The sequence below is a fragment of the Oncorhynchus keta genome, chromosome 12 (genome assembly GCF_023373465.1).
Source record: "Oncorhynchus keta strain PuntledgeMale-10-30-2019 chromosome 12, Oket_V2, whole genome shotgun sequence".
Lineage (NCBI taxonomy): Eukaryota > Metazoa > Chordata > Actinopteri > Salmoniformes > Salmonidae > Oncorhynchus > Oncorhynchus keta.
The window spans coordinates 6,162,921-6,181,311 of record NC_068432.1 but is presented as its reverse complement, the minus strand read 5'-3'; the positions used below and the strand labels follow the sequence as shown (position 1 = coordinate 6,181,311).

At 42.6% G+C, this 18,391-nt stretch overlaps 1 protein-coding gene across 23 annotated transcripts in view; it reads right to left on the bottom strand.

The window, feature by feature from the left end:
• dlg2 (discs, large homolog 2 (Drosophila)) overlaps positions 1–18,391 on the bottom strand; it is a 349,871-nt gene that overhangs the window by 190,075 nt on the left and 141,405 nt on the right. For 4 of the 23 annotated variants that reach the window (XM_052457676.1, XM_035781711.2, XM_052457678.1 and 1 more), the window contains exon 1: positions 16,009–16,229. The exons of the other annotated variants lie outside the window; for them this stretch is intronic. In XM_052457676.1, the coding sequence (XP_052313636.1) occupies positions 16,009–16,038 (30 nt within the window). In that variant the 5' untranslated portion in view covers positions 16,039–16,229. Of the gene's footprint in view, positions 1–16,008; positions 16,230–18,391 lie in introns of those variants that run through there. 23 annotated transcript variants of the gene reach the window in all.

Here is an 18,391-nt window from a genome sequence, read left to right as displayed (position 1 = left end):
TTTTTCAGGTTTGCCTTGAAGCTTGCAAAGGTACTGCACTCTCTCACACTAGTTGGCAGGGTGTTCCGTAATCCAGACCCTTTGATTCAAATAGCAGTCTGGACAAATTTGTTGGACTTAAACTGAGTTGAGCATTCCCCTCTGGTTGAAGCTCTTGTTGCCTCGGTACTGTCCTTGCAATATGTAAGGAACTGCTTCAGAGGTGATGGGGCAAGGCCATGAGTGATCTTAAACAGCAGAGGTGTCAACAAGGCATACAAAGCTGTCCAAGCTCAGTATTGTATTTATTCATGCCATCGCAGTGACGATAAGTGTTTGTTTTGTTGTCCAGCACTTTCAGTTTGTTTACAGAGCTTTTGAAGTGGTTTCGTTGCTGTGATACTGGCTCGTGAGTGTGGTCAGGTTCTGACACTGTACGTTGTTACTCTTCGATGACGTCATACGAAAGGTCAAAAAGGTTTCCTATGCCTTTTCTTTTGTATGTTATCGGTGACGTGGTTGTTAAGTCTTTTGAACATCGAGACATAATATTCGTAGAAAACGTGAAGGGATGGTGTCAACTACTGGGGCCAGTGGTGACATTGCAGCCTCTCCTGTGTGTCTAAAAGACTGAGGAGAACTGACAAGTATTAAACCTACTAACATGATCTCACATAATCCCATGACCAGGTAGGTTACGTCCCAAATGGCATCCTATTCTCTACATAGTGAACCACTTTTGACCAGAGCCTCATTGTCTCAAAGTGGCCAGGGGAGACATCTATAAAGATGTCTAATCTCAAGGGATTTGTCCTGCTCACACATTTCTGAACAAAATCAAACAAATGTGCCAGTACTGTATGACATGTTAGGGCTCTTCACTCAAATGCACTACATTATGCAGAGGTTTAAGAATGTTCCATGGCTGGCTGTAGGGTTGCCTGATGAGCTGTGTGCTGCTCATGTATAGGGTAACGCTGTGCTGCCCTCAGTGCACGGAGGGTCCTTCCCCGGCGTTTGCTGCACTCAGAAAGGCTCAGCTCGTGGAGACGGGATGAGACGAGAATGTGAGGTGGCATGGCCGAGGGCTGATTCTGAGCTCTGTGCGGAATTGTTTGGAATCTCCTCGCGGTTGTGTGCACTGACCCCTTTTCCGTGGCTTTATATACCAACTCATCACTACGCTAGCCCTATTTCCCGTTCTCCAAGACGTGAAGGGCGGGAGGGAGAGCAGAGTTAGGGAGGAAAAGGGAAGCACCTGCCCTCTCCCCATACGTTTGGAGAGTACTACTTTCATTCCATTTAATAGATGCTGAATCCAATTCTTCCTGTACATAACAGCCTTCTACTGACTGTTTAAGTATTCACCCTTGCATGCCAATAAATCTCCCAATTTAATCTCCCAAGCGACAACCAATTAAATTGCCTAAAACCTGTCCCTCTATGCTGCTATTGCTCAGCAGTTGAGGCATGTTTGTTGGAATGTGTGCGTGTGTCTGTCCAAAATATGTCCAGGAGCCATTTTCTTACAAACAGCATTACAGTGAAATGGGACATTTCAAAGATACTATACATGCGTCAATTTGGGGATTATTTAAGCTTGTAGAGACAAGGAATTTAGCTCTATAGTGAGAATGACTCTGGTCTCTCTCTCTCCCTCCCCCATCTCTGGTGCAGAGGGAGCATGGATCACTGACGCTGAGATCCGCTGTACCTTGTTAAGAGCAAATGCTCTTAGTCATGCCTCTGTGACAGGCAGCAAAAATAATCATTCAGTGACTGACATACTAGGCATCCTGCAGTCTTCCACTATAGCAAATCATTCGCTTCAATTTGCCACGATTTGTTCTGAATAAAAAGAAAAAGAAACATGAGAAATTTGAAAGAAGTGGTGTAAAACCGTCACTGAAACATGCTGATATTGGACTCCCTCAACAAATGTGGATCCCTATGCATTCTACTTTACAAGAACCAATGGGAAGCTAAATCGATTCCTTGTTGCTTGACGTAAAGGCTGAAATACTGGTCTAGGTACAAACACATGACATCTTTAGCAAGAACTCCCATCTAGGCACAAAGCCAGTCCTCATTACACTGCAAAGGCAGTAGTGGAATGGGGGGGGGGGGGTTCAGACTTTTTTCTGCAGGCATGATTCACTTTCTATGGGATCTGAATCAGCTGACGGAGCGGCCAAAGCTCTCGGGCTTGAACTGACGTGTTCTGAGCCCAGTTTTTGGGAAAGAGGAACGCGAACGGGAAAAAGCAAAAGGTTAAGCAGAGAGTAGAGCAACACATAAGAGATGTACCTGCATCACCGTGTCTCGGAAAGGAGTAGCCATGACCTTTCCACTAAGATTAACAGGGAGCGACAGTAAGAGGATGCACAAACGGTGTTAAGCACTATGCACGAGCTATGCATATGCTGGAGATCTGGCTTCATTAGGTCCCGGGTAACATTAATATGGACTTTTGTTTTTGATGCTGGGCTAATCCCTCTAATGCGAAGGGTTCTTGGCTTTTGCATGCTACGAACTGTCCAATATCCCATACAAATATTTGTGTGAGCGGTGTACATCATTTAAACAACACACTCCTTTTGGGAAAATTCCATCTACTTATCCCAAATATAAAAAACAACACTATAACACAACCAGAGCCCCACGCATCAGCATCAACTCTACTTTAACGACAAAACAAGGCACTCAACAGCCGTCAGCTGCTTACCTTGCATCCGAACATCAACGACAAGGTGTTGTTGGTGCATGCAACTTTGCAATGACAGAGCATGGGCTTGCAGTCTGGGCTTTTGACAATGGGAGACATTCCTTCAGAGGTGCGAGGCGGCCAGAGTAGCTCCAGCTCCAAGGCAGTGGAGATAAGAGATGAGGAGAAGAGGAAAGTGCACGCGCAGCTTGAGAGAGCAGCTTTACTCCTGGCTAAGCGGGAGTCTATACCCTGCACCCTCACTCACACGCCTCCCCCCGCTCTCTCTCACTTTCCCTCACATACACACACATTGTCTCTCCCGCTCACCCTCATATACATATATAGTATTCCCTCTCTCTCTGTCCCACCCACAGAGCCATGGCGTGTTCCCATCGCTTCTCTATCACAGTCTTTTATGTTATCCCTTTGCTCTCCACTCTATCTCTGTGTTAAAGCTGACACTCCTTCTTTCTCTCTCTATCCTTGCGCCACAATCTCTTTTGAAAACTACTACACTTTTGGAATAAACGTGGTTTCCTATCAGCTTTCCTGTCATTCATTGTTTGATTGTTTTTTTTAGCAGGGCTAGTTGGGTAACGAGCGCAATTGTACAATGCACTAATATGAATTGCATCCCATTTGCTGTAAGCTGCTGTGCCAGCTTATGACAAGCGATGTTATTAAGCATTAAAACACTTTCTTTACACATTGGTTTAGCCATGATGTGTGTGAGACTCAATGTGAACTAGCAAAATGACATACCGTTCACATCACTCTTCTGATGGAGAGGTACTGTGTCAGGCCACCGCAGGTAAACAGTAACCAAGTTAACTATGGTCTGAATCGGAGTAGGAGCTGATGAAAATAAGATTTAAATGAAATAGTAAAAAAAGAAAACAAACATTTTGGGTTAATGGGTTTGAATATTGATGACAGGTATGAAAACTGTGCATTTTCTGTGCTCTGGAAAGATTTGATTTTGACACAAATCAGGTGCATGATGCCATTCTCAAAACAAAGACGACAATAACAAACACTTTATTTATTTTGATCACCCTAGGCAGTTTCAAGGACACCCACATCAATCTCACAATCATGTAAACAGTTTTGTGTTTCGTCAGGAGACGTTGGCGCTATGATTTATCCTGCCATCTCTCATCACTACGGTATTTAAATGTGTGACAGTACAGGGGAGCTGAACACAACCCAAGCCCTGCCTGGCGGGATGCCCATGTGAGTGCGGAGGGCCAGGATTAGGGGAATTTAAGAGAGTGCTGGATCTTCTGAGGTCAAGGTGAGAATTGCAAGTTGACACTCCAGGAAGATCCCTTTGGAAATAAACAAGGAACTTCCTGCTTCCTAACCCAGACCACATATAATGACAAATGGAGGTTTATAATAATAATAATAACGACATACTGTAAATGCAGTCATGCATGCATACATTTCCATTTGGGTGGCCCCAGGGGTGAATCGAACCCACTATCCTGGTATTGCAAGTGCCATGCTACCCACTAAAGCCTGTGTGATGTTTTTGTTTGTTTTGGCGTCCGGCAATGGCTTTTTCCGGCTGTTCCCGGACACCTTTTGTCTTGAGGTAAAGTTGAAGTTCAGTAGCCGAAGTTCGGTAGCCAAAGTTTTTTCTTGAGGTAAAGCTGAAGTTCAGTAGCCGAAGTTCGGTAGCCGAAGTCTACGCGCCTTCGTCAGTGATTTGTCAACAGTAGGGGTGGGAACTATGGACGGGATTCTTCAATGAAATGCTTGCTGTCATTCAACGAGAGAAACGAGAGGGCACAGAAGCAGCTAGGCCCTACTGGCTGCAGCGCACTACTAGTTTTCATGCAGTTTTTCACTTGAGAACTACAGCACCAAATATCTTAGCTAGATGTAAAATTGCGTGACTAAGACCTCTTGGCAAAAATCTCTAAATGAATGTCTTGATTTCTCTCATTTTAATTATGACTATTTTAATCAAGTGTTATGATTGTTGCTACGTTGGCTCAAGAGGGACAAACAGTAATATTGCTGCTTATATTTAGCAAAGATATACACAGGATCCAACCTAAAGGAGTGCGTGTGTGTGTGGTCCTTAAAACCTTTTCCCTTTCAAGCTCTCTGTAACGAAGTAAACATGTGGCCCCCTCACTTCTGTGTGTGTTACCAACAATGACCCATAGGGGGTGCAACAAGACTGAGTTTTTGTTTGTGCTGGGGCACAAGGTTGGTGCTGGATAAAGGTGTGGGCCAAGCAACTCATCAGACCTGATGCTTATGGAATTACAGCATCCCTGAATAACCAGAGTCTGCCATTATAATTAGGTTTTAGGTTTTATTTATTCGCACCAATGAAAATAAGTGAAAGACAAAACAGTATAGATAAAAGAAATCTGTTAAAGCATATTCATTGGAATTGTACATGACATATAAAATACCAGTGTTATAGTGTGGTAATATTAAACAAAACCACTTAATTGAATGCTTTCTGGCAGGCAAATTTTCCCTGTTGAGTGCTTCCTACTGAAATAACTGGTAAACTAGTGAATATGTAACGAGAAACTACTGATAAAAACTTGGCATAAAAGATTCCTAGTGGGGCTGAGACAGACTATTCATTCACTCAGCGAAATCTAGACTTTCCACTCACGGCATTTTGATACCGTATACAGGTTGAAAATGGCAGATCTTGTCATTGATAAGCCCCTAAATTGGAATGCAGTGGCTGTACAATAACATGCAATGCAATGGTTACTCAGGTTGTCCGCTTCAATGCGTTGGTTTTGACTGACAGACATTATAAACGTGAGCACCGAGGCCCCCATTCCTCCCACTAATTGAGATACTTTTGCACATTTGTTGTTTTCTGATTGGCTGAAAGGCTGTAAATCTGAAAGATGAGACGTTGAGGATTATAATAAAATAGCGCTTTGATGTCATACAAGCAAACCACACACACACACACACACACACACGAGTCCAAAAGGTGCACTTCCCATTTCCATACTTGACAACTCGTGTAATTTACAGTATCAATGTTTATGATCGCTACGTTACAATCACGACATGCGTTATACCCTGGGGTGTCCTGAACACAGAGCCTGTCGTATTGTGAAGAACCATGCTCATAAGGTTCGAAATGGAACTGTTATAATGCTATAAAGAACACTTCCTGAAGGTTCTACAAAGAACAATTAAACAAAGGTTCTACAGTGGCCTATTTTGTTGCCTTACAACCTGAAATTAAAATAGATTTTTGGGGGGTTGGTATCATTTGATTTACACAACATGCCTACCACTTTGAAGATGCTAAATATTTTTTATTGTGAAACAAACAAGAACTAAGACAAAAAAAAAAACAGAAAACTTGAGCGTGCATAACTATTCACACACCGAAGGTAAAAACTTTGTAGAGCCACATTTTGCAGCAATTACAGCTGCAAGTCTCTTGGGGTACGTATGTCTCTATAAGCTTGGCACATCTAGCCACTGGGATTTTTGCCCATTCTTCAAGGCAAAACTGCTCCAGCTCCTTCAAGTTGGATGAGTTTCCTGCTGGTGTACAGCAAACTAAGTCATATCACAGATTCTCAATTGGATTGAGGTCTGGTCTTTGACTAGGCCATTCCAAGACATTTAAACGTTCCCCCTTAAACCACTCGAGTGTTGCTTTAGCAGTCTCAAAACTCCCAGTCTCAAATCTCTGGAAGACTGAAACAGGTTTCCACTCAAGAATTTCCCTGTATTTAGCGCCATCCATCATTCCTTCAATTCTGACCAGTTTCCCAGTCCCTGCCAATGAAAAACAACCCCACAGCATGATGCTGCCACCACCATGATAGTGTTCTTGGGGTGATGAGAGGCGTTGGATTTGCACCAGACATAGCGTTTCCTTGATGGCCAAAAAGCTCAATTTAAGTCTCATCTGACCAGAGTACCTTCTTTCATATGTTTGGGTAGTCTCCCACATGCCTTTTGGCGAACATCAAACGTGCTTGCTTATCATTTTCTGACCACTCTTCCGTAAAGCACAGCTCTGTGGAGTGTACGGCTTAAAGTGGTCCTATGGACAGATACTCCAATCTCCGCTGTGGAGCTTTGCAGCTCTTGGTCTCTGTTTCCTCTCTGATTAATGCCCTCCTTGCCTGGTCCGTGAGTTTCTCCACAACTTTGTCCCTGACCTGTTTGGAGAGCTCCTTGGTCTTTATGGTGCCGCTTGCCTGGTGGTGCCCCTTGCTTAGTGGTGTTGCAGACTCTGGGGCCTATCAAAACAGGTGTATATATACTGAAATCATGTGGACTATTTTGTGTATGCCCATTATATGAAGTCCAAATAAAAATCCATTTAAATTACAGGTTGAAATGCACCAAAAAAGGAAAATGCCCAGGGGGATGAATACTTTGGGTTCCGCTATGGTTACAACCCTTTTTGGTGCTATATATTACACTTAATGTTTCTACAAATGACCAACAGACTGTTTCTACAAATGACCAACAGACTGTTTCTACAAATGACCAACAGACTGTTTCTACAAATGACCAACAGACTGTTTCTACAAATGACCAACAGACTGTTTCTACAAATGACCAACAGACTGTTTCTACAAATGACAGATTTTTTGTTTATTCTGGTTAGCGATATCATATTGTTAAAATGTAATAGGTGTTATTATTGTGTAAATGCAGAAGTTGAATCAGGTATGCTAGATCTGGAACAGTTGGGAGTCCCTGAGAAGAGAATTGAGAACAACTGATTAAGTCAACAGTTCTCAATTGACACAAGGCCTTAAATGAGTCTTTCTCAAGACACCGTTGGTGGCTATGTAGTCATAATTAACATGTAATTACATACACAACAGATTGGAGCAACTGGAATGACACTCACTCATGGTTGCACAAGAAGAGCTGTGTGCAAACCACACCCCAAACTATTTTAATTATCACTAAAAGATTAAAGAACCCTTTTCTGAACTGCAAATACCCATTGAAGGGCTCAAAGGGTCATGACGGATCCAAATAAAACCATCTCGCTTACCAAAGAACCCTTGAGGAACCCTCTCTTCGAAGTGTGTAGGGTCCTAGGTCAACCTTCTCCAAGGAAGACTTGCTGTCAAGGTGAAATTCCTGGCTGGCATTATTACATTATTATTAATAATATTGATAGATTTGGTCGATAGTTTCCTATTTATTCGAACCTACACCATTGCTAATTCTAATTCTTCCATTCTACACTATGTGTAGATGTCCCCACACACAGAAAAATGTGTTGCAAGCGCTGCGCTCTATCAGCTGAGCCACACAGGACCACAGCTAGCAAAGCATATTCATCTTAAGACCTGTCTATACTAAATCAAATCAAATTGTATTTGTCACATGCGCCGAATACAACAGGTATTATATATATACCTGTTGTATAATATATATACCTTATCAAAATATGCTGTCTCATCGTTGTTGGTGATCAGGCCTACCATTGTTGTGTCATCGGCAAACATAATGATGGTTCTGGATTCGTGCAGTCATGAGTGAACATGGAGTACAGGAGGGGACTGAGCACGTACCCCTGAGGGGCCAGCATGTTGAGGATCAGCGTGGCAGATGTGTTGTTGCCTACCCTTACCACCTGGGGGCGTCCCGTCAAGAAGTCCAGGATACAGTTGCAGAGGGAGGTGTTTAGTCCCAGGGCCATTAGCTTAGTGATGAGCTTTGAGGGCGCTATGGTGTTGAACGCTGAGCTGTAGTCAATGAATAGCATTCTCACATAGGTGTTCCTTTTGTCAAGGTGTGAAAGGGCAGTATGGAGTGCAATAGAGATTGCATCATCTGTGGATCTGTTGGGGCAATATGCACATTGGAGTGGGTCTAGGGTTTCTTGGATAATGGTGTTGATGTGAGCCATGACCAGCCTTTCAAAGCATTTAATGGCTACAGATGTGAGTGCTATGGGGCAATAGTCATTTAGACAGGTTACCTTAGTGTTCTAGGGCACAGGGTCTATGGTGGTCTGCTTAAAACATGTTGGTATTACAGACTCGGACAGAGAGAGGTTGAAAATGTCAGTGAAGACACTTGCCAGTTGGTCAGCGCATGCTCGGAGTACAGATCCTGGTAATCCGTCTGGCCCTGCGGCCTTGTGAATGATGACCTATCTAAAGGTCTTACTCACATCGGCTGCGGAGAGCGTGATTACACAGTCGCCCGGAACAGCTGGTGCTCTCATGTTTCAGTGTTACTTGCCTCGAAGCGAGCATAGAAGTTATTTAGCTCGTCTGGTAGGCTCGTATCACTGGGCAGCTCCCAGGCTGTGCTTCTCATTGTCGTCTGTAATAGTTTGCAAGCCCTTCCACATCCAACGCGTGTCGGAGCCGGTTTAGTACAATTCGATCTTAGTATGAGTATAATGTCTACCTAGCACGCCTTTAACTAAACCTGAGGAGTCTCTCTCTGCATGTACAGCAGTGTTACAGTTACACAGTGACACAGCTGATTCAGCTACATGAGTAGAACAGGCCTTGATGCTAAGGGAGATGGGCACCACACAGGAAACCATAAGGCGGTCAGTGACCGCAGCTCCCTCACTGTCTGACGGTTCAATTCTTTTCTGATTTTCCTCACTCTGCAGTGCAGGTCGGCATACATTGGGGAGTGGAAAGGAGGAGAGGGCTGAATGAGTCTTCAGTGCAGTCAATAAGCAGCATCTAAGCCCGAATCATCATATCAGAAAATCTCTTCCGATACTGCCAATATACCAGCCACCTCCTCATTATTATCAACCCCTGGAAAAGCAGTGCACATTCAAATGCCTTCAGTGGTGGAGTCTTGGGCAATTGAAAAAAAAAAAAAAGTATTTTACTCAGACACCACTTGAACTAGTCCAGTCATTTATTGATATAATTAAGTTGCATCTGTCTCCTAATCATTCATATGTCTGTATATAAGACAGTTGGATCACAATGTTTAATCCGAAAAGTCTGGACGTTACTGTTACAGGGGCAATTGTAACCGTAACGGGGGTCAACTGTAACACCTAAAGAATAACCCAAATGAACTTCAAAAACATTAATGTTAATGAATTATCATAATATCATAGACACATGTAATGATTTTGCATATGCAAGTCTTGCTATGCACGTAACCAAGATTTACAGAAACGCCGTTTGACCATGGCCATTCGGTTCCTCTCAAAACTGTTTACAACTTCTTTGGTACTTTTAATAGGACCCCAAGGCTATTTAAAATTAGTATTTGTATAATTCATAAGATCTTAAAGTTTAAATCAGTTGTTTTCATCATTTGGCTGCTTGGCTCAGGGTCATTTTAACATTGCGTTACAATTGCCTCTCACCCAGCAGCCATGACAAAACCTCATGTGCCAAGCAAGAGACAACAATAGTGACGCATGTCAATCATGTCAATGTTTAGTCAATATATAGTGACAAAAAGTATGCTAGTTTGAATTATTGAGCATTAATGCTCAGGACAATATAAGAAAAATGCAGCTGGTGGAAAAAACTAATTTTAACCCCTAAAAAACAAACATTTACTAATATTTTGCTGACACTTTTCAAGCAGGGAGAGAACCTAAATGGGCATCTACTGTGTGAGCTCCATCACTCTAGCTTGTTTCTATTTGGGGAATTTCAAGCTGTTACAATTGCCACCTGTAACAATTTCTCCCAGTCTCCCCTACCTGCAACAAAAAAGCCCTAAAGCCGTTATTCATAATTTAGCATAACTTTCATTAGAGCATGACAGGAGAGTACTTTCTCCTGCTGTCTTCGGTCTTAGCAGGTGCAGATGCAGTGCAGCATATCAAAAAGAGAGCCAGGCAGCTCAGCTTTTTTTTTTTACCTTCTCTGATTTTCTTTCAGCACTCCCCCAAGCTACAGGAACCAGTGATGTACTGTACACGTGCGACACCGCACATGACTCTGAGATTGCCCTTTCACACTCCAAGATGAAATGTAGAGACCCATGTAATATACAATCATATGCCATTTAGCAGACTGCTTTATCCTTCAGTCATGCGTGCATACATTTTTCCTATGGGTGGCCTCAGCGGAAAACAATCCCAGTATCCTGCCGTTACAAGCAGAACAGACGTAAAAGATGAATACAAGTTTTCAAAGCCACACTAACAGAAATTTCAAATCAAAGAACAAATAAAAGTTATAAAATGAACTGGATGTTCCAAAAGCATCTGTGTCCGAGCTAAGGCAGTAGCCTTACAGAATCCCTAAGAACCTGCCGCAGGAGCCATCCGTTCCTCGCTGCAGGGCATAAAGACGACGGCACAGTGGAAATTAAATTTCGAGTTTGATTGCATTTACAGCAGAATTAATTACAGCATGATAGAGGTGATTAAGCTTGTAGCTGAGTGGCAGCACGGAGGTCCCACATCAAAGACGAACACGAAAAGTACTCGTTACATTTTGAATGCTTAGCAGGACAGAAAATGGTCCAATTCTCACAATTATCAAGAGAACATCCCTGGTCATCCCTACTACCTCTGATCTGGCAGACTCACTAAACACAAATGCTTTGCTTGTAAATGATGTCTGAGTGTTGGATTGTGACCCTGGCTATCCGTGAAGAAAAGAAAAAAAAAGAAAATGTTACTTTTACTTTTGATGCTTAAGTATATTTAAAACCAAATACTTTTAGACTTTTACTCAAGTAGTATTTTATTGGGTGACTTTCATTTTCTATTAAGGTATCTTTACTTTTTGAATTTAGTACCTTTTCCCACCACTGGTAAAAATGGTCTTCAAAAAGGAAACTAGTAGATGCTACACACAACACTGGTACAGAAGAAACAACCACTAGATTGAGGGGAATAATGTATTTTTAACTGTCATACATTATTCCGATAATGGAACTAAAAACACAACCATGACAAACTGTGGCATCGTAATTCACAACAAGAAAATATTGTTCTGTTTGGTTTTACAAAACAGCAGTAATGCTAATTGTATATGATGCTGGTGATATAATAAGCAATCCCAGTGCTTTCTGGGTAAAGCCATGCCTCCTAGGTAACCAAGACAACATACAGTAATTGTAAGTCAATGAACCAGAGAAAGAAGGGCAAATATTTGGGGTCCAAAAATGGTTTGTCAATATTTCTCTTCACACCAGCCCTAACTAATCCAAATAGAATCATGCTATTCACATAAATGAATGATGCAACAGTGAGTAATATCCCTAACTCAATGATTCTCAACCACTTATGAATCTCCATTCACGTTCCAATGAGGGTCTTGACGTGTTCACGCGCATAACACAATCTTTGTTGTGTTGTGTTTTTAAAGCTGGGAATTTAGAACACAGAAGTCATACGTTTTGAATATCTTCAAGATATTTGCCATACAATGTAGTCAATTAGCTTGAACAAAACGTCGCATTCTACCCAAGTATGTTTTCCAACCGGCTAACAGAAAATGAAATGCACACAATCCCTTGCCCCTCAGGCATAGTCCATAATGTATTCATGACGTCACACATGCACACTAATTCAATTGTAAAAACAAACATATTGTTGTGTTACCCAGAATAGGGTGCACATGCAGGATTACTGCAAAAACAGTTATTTTGTGGGTTATTATGTGCATAACAAACGAAGGCATTGACTTCCAAGCATTTCGCTGCACATGAACTCGAGTTCTTGGCCTGCTCTGTGTCTTGTATGTGAGTTATGTCTGCAGACAAGGCTTATCCAAAGATGAGATGAGTGCAGTGGGGAGGTAGGCCCCTAAACGGCAGGCAATCCAGGAAAGAAAACAAGGAAGCGGCCAAAACAATACATCAGGTCAACCTATAGTTAACATCAGAATGCACAACAGGTGGTTTCTTCTGTTAATAATTGTACGCTGATCTGCTCCTGTATGTATTGTTTTGTATACATTTTCTGTAAATCGTTCACAAAAGTTTATTGCATCACCTACTTGTTTTCATTCTTGTAGAAAATAGCTCTCATGGCAGGAAGTGACAAAGCCAGTGAGGTTTGCTGTGATCTCTGGACACTGCTGTGATTACTTGTCCTCTACTGATGTTGTCTTTGTGATTTACCATCTCTTAAATCATACGCTCAGCAGTGTCAGAGGCCATTCAGCTCTCAAAAAAACGAAAGTGCTCAGTGTACATTTTCCTCTTTAAGAGAAATTCTCTTTCACCAGCAACATCTACATCAATGCATGTTCCCGCTGAGATATCAATAAATTAATTAGATGGACTAATTGAGGTTATTGAGGTTAAATCTAAGACTTGGTTGTGGTCACAGTGTGTATAGAAAAGCCTGATATGCGTAGTCATTCACACCACCACACAATCTCGTCATATTTTCCATGAATACAACCCAGTAAGCATAATTACGTTGAAAATATGTCTTTCAGATATATTTTCCAGACGTTGACCTCACATACATTTTAGGTGCTGAATGAAAGGTTAGAGGACGTATTTTGTGATGTCAAAAATACATATTTCAGACATAAAAAAAAGTATTATTTGGACGTTGAAAAAATACATAATTTACAGACGGTGAAAATATGTATTTTCAAAAGACGTCGCCATCAAGTAAATTCTTAGAGGGAATTGGAGGCCTATACTCTTTCACCACAGCTCTTCCCTCAAATTTAAAGGCAGGATCAGGGGGATTCTAGGCTAGTAAAATGAGATTCCACCATTGCTTAGGCTACCAGTCATGATGTTTCACGATCATGGACACCATCCCATTTCTGACACCAATGTTGCAAACAACATACCCGGGTCATGGCGTGAAAGGAAAACCCCTTACTGAACCAATAATATATGTTTATATTTGGCCCAAATCATGGCCAGTCTGGACCAAATCTGAACCAATTATAAAAGTATTTTTTGGGGTCAAATCAAGGCCGATCCGGACCGGACCAAAGCTGAACCAAAAATAGACGTCTACGATTGGTTCAGATTTGGTCCGGACGTTGAAATCAAGGCTGGTCCGGAGAGCACCAAAAAAAAGACATCCAAAAGACATCGCCTGACGGTAAATGCTTAGTGGGAACATAGCAGTATCACATCAAGGCATGCTTGACAAAGATGAACGCAATGCTTCCCCTCAAAATAACTTCCTGTCTGTTGACAATTCAGGAAAGGGAGCTTAGTTAGCTTGCACTTACAAAGCATTCAACCTCTTACATGTCACGGCTTCCTCAAGACCCAACCGGGGGTTGCCAAACTACGTTAGCGGTGAAGGAGGACTTTGCCGTTGTAATCTAGTAAGGGCGTTGAATGTCACCACTAACTAAACAGAACAGAAGTCAAGAAAAACAATGTTTAAATCTGCCTAGACTGACACTATTGCCTATTCACATTATGGAGGAGCCAGTAGTGGTTGAGTCATTTGAATTATGTTGTTTTTGTCAGTAACCGGGAAGTCACCCTGTGTATGATGATGTCATATTGCTGAGTCTACCTTTAAGTGGATTGTTCAATCAAAAACTATATTGTAGTATTTTGTTCATTAGACCACAGGTATTTTTTTTTAAATGTGTCTGTGTCAGCAATCAAGTTTTCTAGATAAAACACTTTCAGAACAGAGCAAAAAGTGTGATGATGATGCATTTTGAGTGATGGTTGAGTGAACTCCTGCACCCTCCTACCGCATAGATTCTGAATTGCATTCGGGTAGCGGTTGAGGCTAGAGAGAGAGCAGGGTGGGTCAGTCACTGGGTGAGTGCCAGGCCTCCCATTTGTTAACGGCCCATGTTTACTTATCTCCCTTAGCCCATGAAAAAGGAACTACCTCTCCACCTCCCACCCCTCCCTCCATCCCATTACCCCGCACCAGGCCAAAACATGAGAGGGCTTCCCCAAACAATGGCTGCATTCTGGACGAGAGAAAGTGGGCGATACAGGGGGAGGAGAAAGAAGGAGCAAAACAGAGAGACATGAATAAGCTAAGACCACTTGGACGAAAAGGGAGCGGGGCCGAAGAGTCAACACTCTCTCTCTCTCTCTCAAACCACCTTCTTTCTCCAGGAATGTGTCTCTTTCCCTGAGTTTATGTCCCAAATATGATATCACGGTTTTACTGTTCACAATAAAGAAGCAGTTTTATAAACTTCCACTGTCCTCCAAGAGTTGTTGAAATGCCTCTACGCCAAATATAATGTCCCCTCTCTTTTTCTCACTCTTCAAAATACGGAGCAAACTTATTTCATCTTGCCACACGCCACTTCATTGCAAGACTCTATCGCTCTCTCAAACATGCAAGTCACTATGGGTGGAAGGACTGTTCAGAGCAGTGGTCCATCTCTACAAGCCAAAACAAACATGAAATCTTCTACTGGTGTGAGGGGGGTGCAATCTGACCACACAAGGCTCCCACAGTCTAACTGCAGAATTAGACATTTGTCCACGTTCTCTTTAGAAGTTGCTCCAAACATTTCTAAGTGTTTTTGTTCATCCTGCTGCTCTTTAAAAAAAATATTTATTTATTTAACTAGGCTAGTCAATTAAGAACAAATTCTTATTTACAATGACAGCCTACCCTGGCCAAACCCTAACAACGCTGGGCCAATTGTGCGCCGCCCTATGGGACTCCCAATCACGCCCATTTGCGATACAGCCTGGAATCGAACCACGGTCTGTAATGACGCCTCTAGCACTAAGATGCAGTGCCTTAGACCACCGCACCACTCGGGAGCTGTATCGTTCAATTTAGCCAAATGTCAAATTAAGTTAAGGGTTAAGTTTAGCACACATTCCGGATGGTAAGGGGTTAAGGTTTGGGATAAGGTTAAAACCCGTGTCCACAACAGGGAACAAACACTCAACCTTCTGATCCATTCATACTTGATGCTAATTGCACTCACTGTTGCCTCAAGTGGCCTGTTTTGAAGGCATTGCCTGACATCCTCAGGACATGGATAATTTCGATGTCAATCTTGAACAATCTCACTGGACCTCAAGCCCCCGCTCCGACATGTCAGCCTCAAATACACATTCCCCTCCCCTTTACATATTTTGTTGTTTGTTCGCGTGTATGTGTGTGGAGGGGGAGGAAGATAGATATAGAGGGAGGGAGAGGTGGTAAGCCAGAGTCACTTTGCTGCAGTTGTTTTCTAGAGAGTTCAGTCTGCATGTCGCCACAGTTTTAAGCCTGCTGGTTGAGAAGGCAGCAAATACACACCCAACACACACCCAACACACACACAACACACACACACACAAACACACTACTAAAGCCGCAGTAAGAAAGGCTCTTTATTTTATCACTTTAACACTGCCAGCTCCCTAACTCAGCACTGAAGTTTAAAAACCCCCTCGTAATTTAGTGACTGTTTTCTTACCTCCAAGCTTTTTTTCTTCTTCTCCTGCATGCCCGTGTATGGAGTGCGTATGCTCGATGTCTGAGTTTCAGGAGCACTGGAAGGATTCAATCACTCACTCTGATACTGCTCGACTGGAAGGAGCTCTCCTGAAGCTACTGCTACTTCCCACTCTGGCAGCTCTTAGACTGGCTGCTGCTCATTTAGTGTCTCTCTGTGTGTGTGTGTGTGTGGTGTGTGTGTGTGTGTGTGTGTGTGTGTGTGTGTGTGTGTGTGTGTGTGTGCGCGCTTGCGTGCCAGCAATGCTGACGGGATGTGGGACAGCTAACAATTGCTTCCCCATCGCTGCACCTACCACTCTGCGGCAAAGAATCCCCCCTCCCCACACGCCCAGTACAGGGAGGGAGCCTAGCCAAGAAGGAACTAAGAGGCTACAGGGGCCATGTTGTAGCCCAGTCACATTTAACTGCTGCACCACATGCCGGTAAGGGAGCAAAAAGAGGAGCACATGCAGAGATGGGGAAATGTATTGTTTGACAAAAGAAAGGGAAATGTGGCGAGTGAGGAAGTAGGATGCCCTGTGTTAGAACACATTGCATGTTCCTCAGATTTGATGTGAAGGAGATTTTTTTTTTCAGAGAATCACATACTTTGAGGAGAGCTGTACAAGCATGGTCAACCAACCAATGGAGTTTCTGATTGGGCTGATCAGATTGATATCTAACCCAGGGTAGGGCTGTGGCGGTCACAACATTTTGTCAGCTGGTGATTGTCAAGCAAATAACTGTCGGTCTCACTGGAATTGACCGTTAATTAACATAAACACATTTAGCATCTCCTGGCTTCCACACCATTTTAAAAAGTCTAACATATCCATGTAATATATCCTACACCTTCACAATTAATCCACTGTTTATTTTAGACAGGTCAAAAGAAGCATGATATGAAGAAAATCTAGTCTACCACAGAAGAAAATAATAGCATATTCTGATGTTAGGTCCTGGTGTGGCTGTGCCAAATGGCTGTGGGCTACACTAGTTCATTTAGCAGACAATATTTGCTTATAATTCCGTGGCATTATTTTATATAATTGTATAGTATGACGAATATAATTGAACAAAGCTGAATAAAATATAAATATTTTCTTCAAAGAATTTGAGAGAGTGAGTACATGCGGCAATTCTGTGTTAATTTAGAGTTATTAATGTAACTGTAGTTGTTCTACAAACGTTGGGCTACATGATTTGATTTTCAATACATTGTAAGGCTGTATGGTGAGACTAATGACGATTTGAAAAAAGGCATGAGCTTTTTGCGCAGGCTGTACACACTCTAATAGTCTCTCATAACACAATTTGACAAGCACTTGATAATGCCTCGAATTTCAAGGTGGCATAGCCTTTGTGGCCGTAATGCACTCTAAAAAAATCCATGCCTTTTGCGGCCCGGAGTGCTGCATTGTGCCCTTTTCCCAGAGTGCTGCACAATCCAAAGCATCTCTCACTCACACCACTTTCCGTCACGAGATCAGGTCTTTTTCACAGGCTACAAGTGAAGACAGACATGTCGGGGACACAACTGTGCGCGTCCTTATCAAATTACGAGGTGCGTATTGAAGATATTGGATGAACTGTCCACATTTACTTTTCGTCAGCCAACAAGATGAGTAGGCCTTACGAACAGCAAAAGTGGTGAAGCATGGTGGTGGCAGCATCATGCTGTGGGGATGTTTTTCAGGTGCAGGAACTAGGAGACTATTCAGGATCGAGGCAAAGATGAACGAAGCAAAGTACAGAGATATTCTTGATGAAAACCGTCTCCAGTACGATCAGGACCTCAGACTGGGGCCAAGGTTCACCTTCCAACAGCACAACAACCCTAAACACACAGCCAAGACAACGCAGAAGTGGCTTCGGGAAGAGTCCTTGAATGTCCTTGAGTGGCCCAGCCAGAGCCCGGACTTGAACCCGATCAAACATCTCTGGAGAGACCTGAAAATAAATGTGCAGCGATGCTCCCCATCCAACCTGACAGATCTTGAGAGGATCTGCAGAACATAATGAGAGAAACTCCCCAAATACAGATGTGCCAAGCTTGTAGCGTCATACCCAGGAAGACTTGAGGCTGTAATCGCTGTCAAAGGTGCTTCAACAAAGTACTGAGTAAAGGGTATGAATAATTACGTATTTCTAAAAACCTGTTTCTGCTTTGTCATTATGGGTATTGTGTGTAGATAGATGAGGGGGAACATTTTTTTAATCAATTTTAGAATAAGGCTGGAACCTAACAAAATGTGGGGTCTGAAAACTTTCTGAAGGCACTGTATCTTCTGTCATGGCTTACTGGCATACCCTGTTAGACATAAGCTTCAACTCAGGTAGACTATATTGTAGGTCTAGGTTTT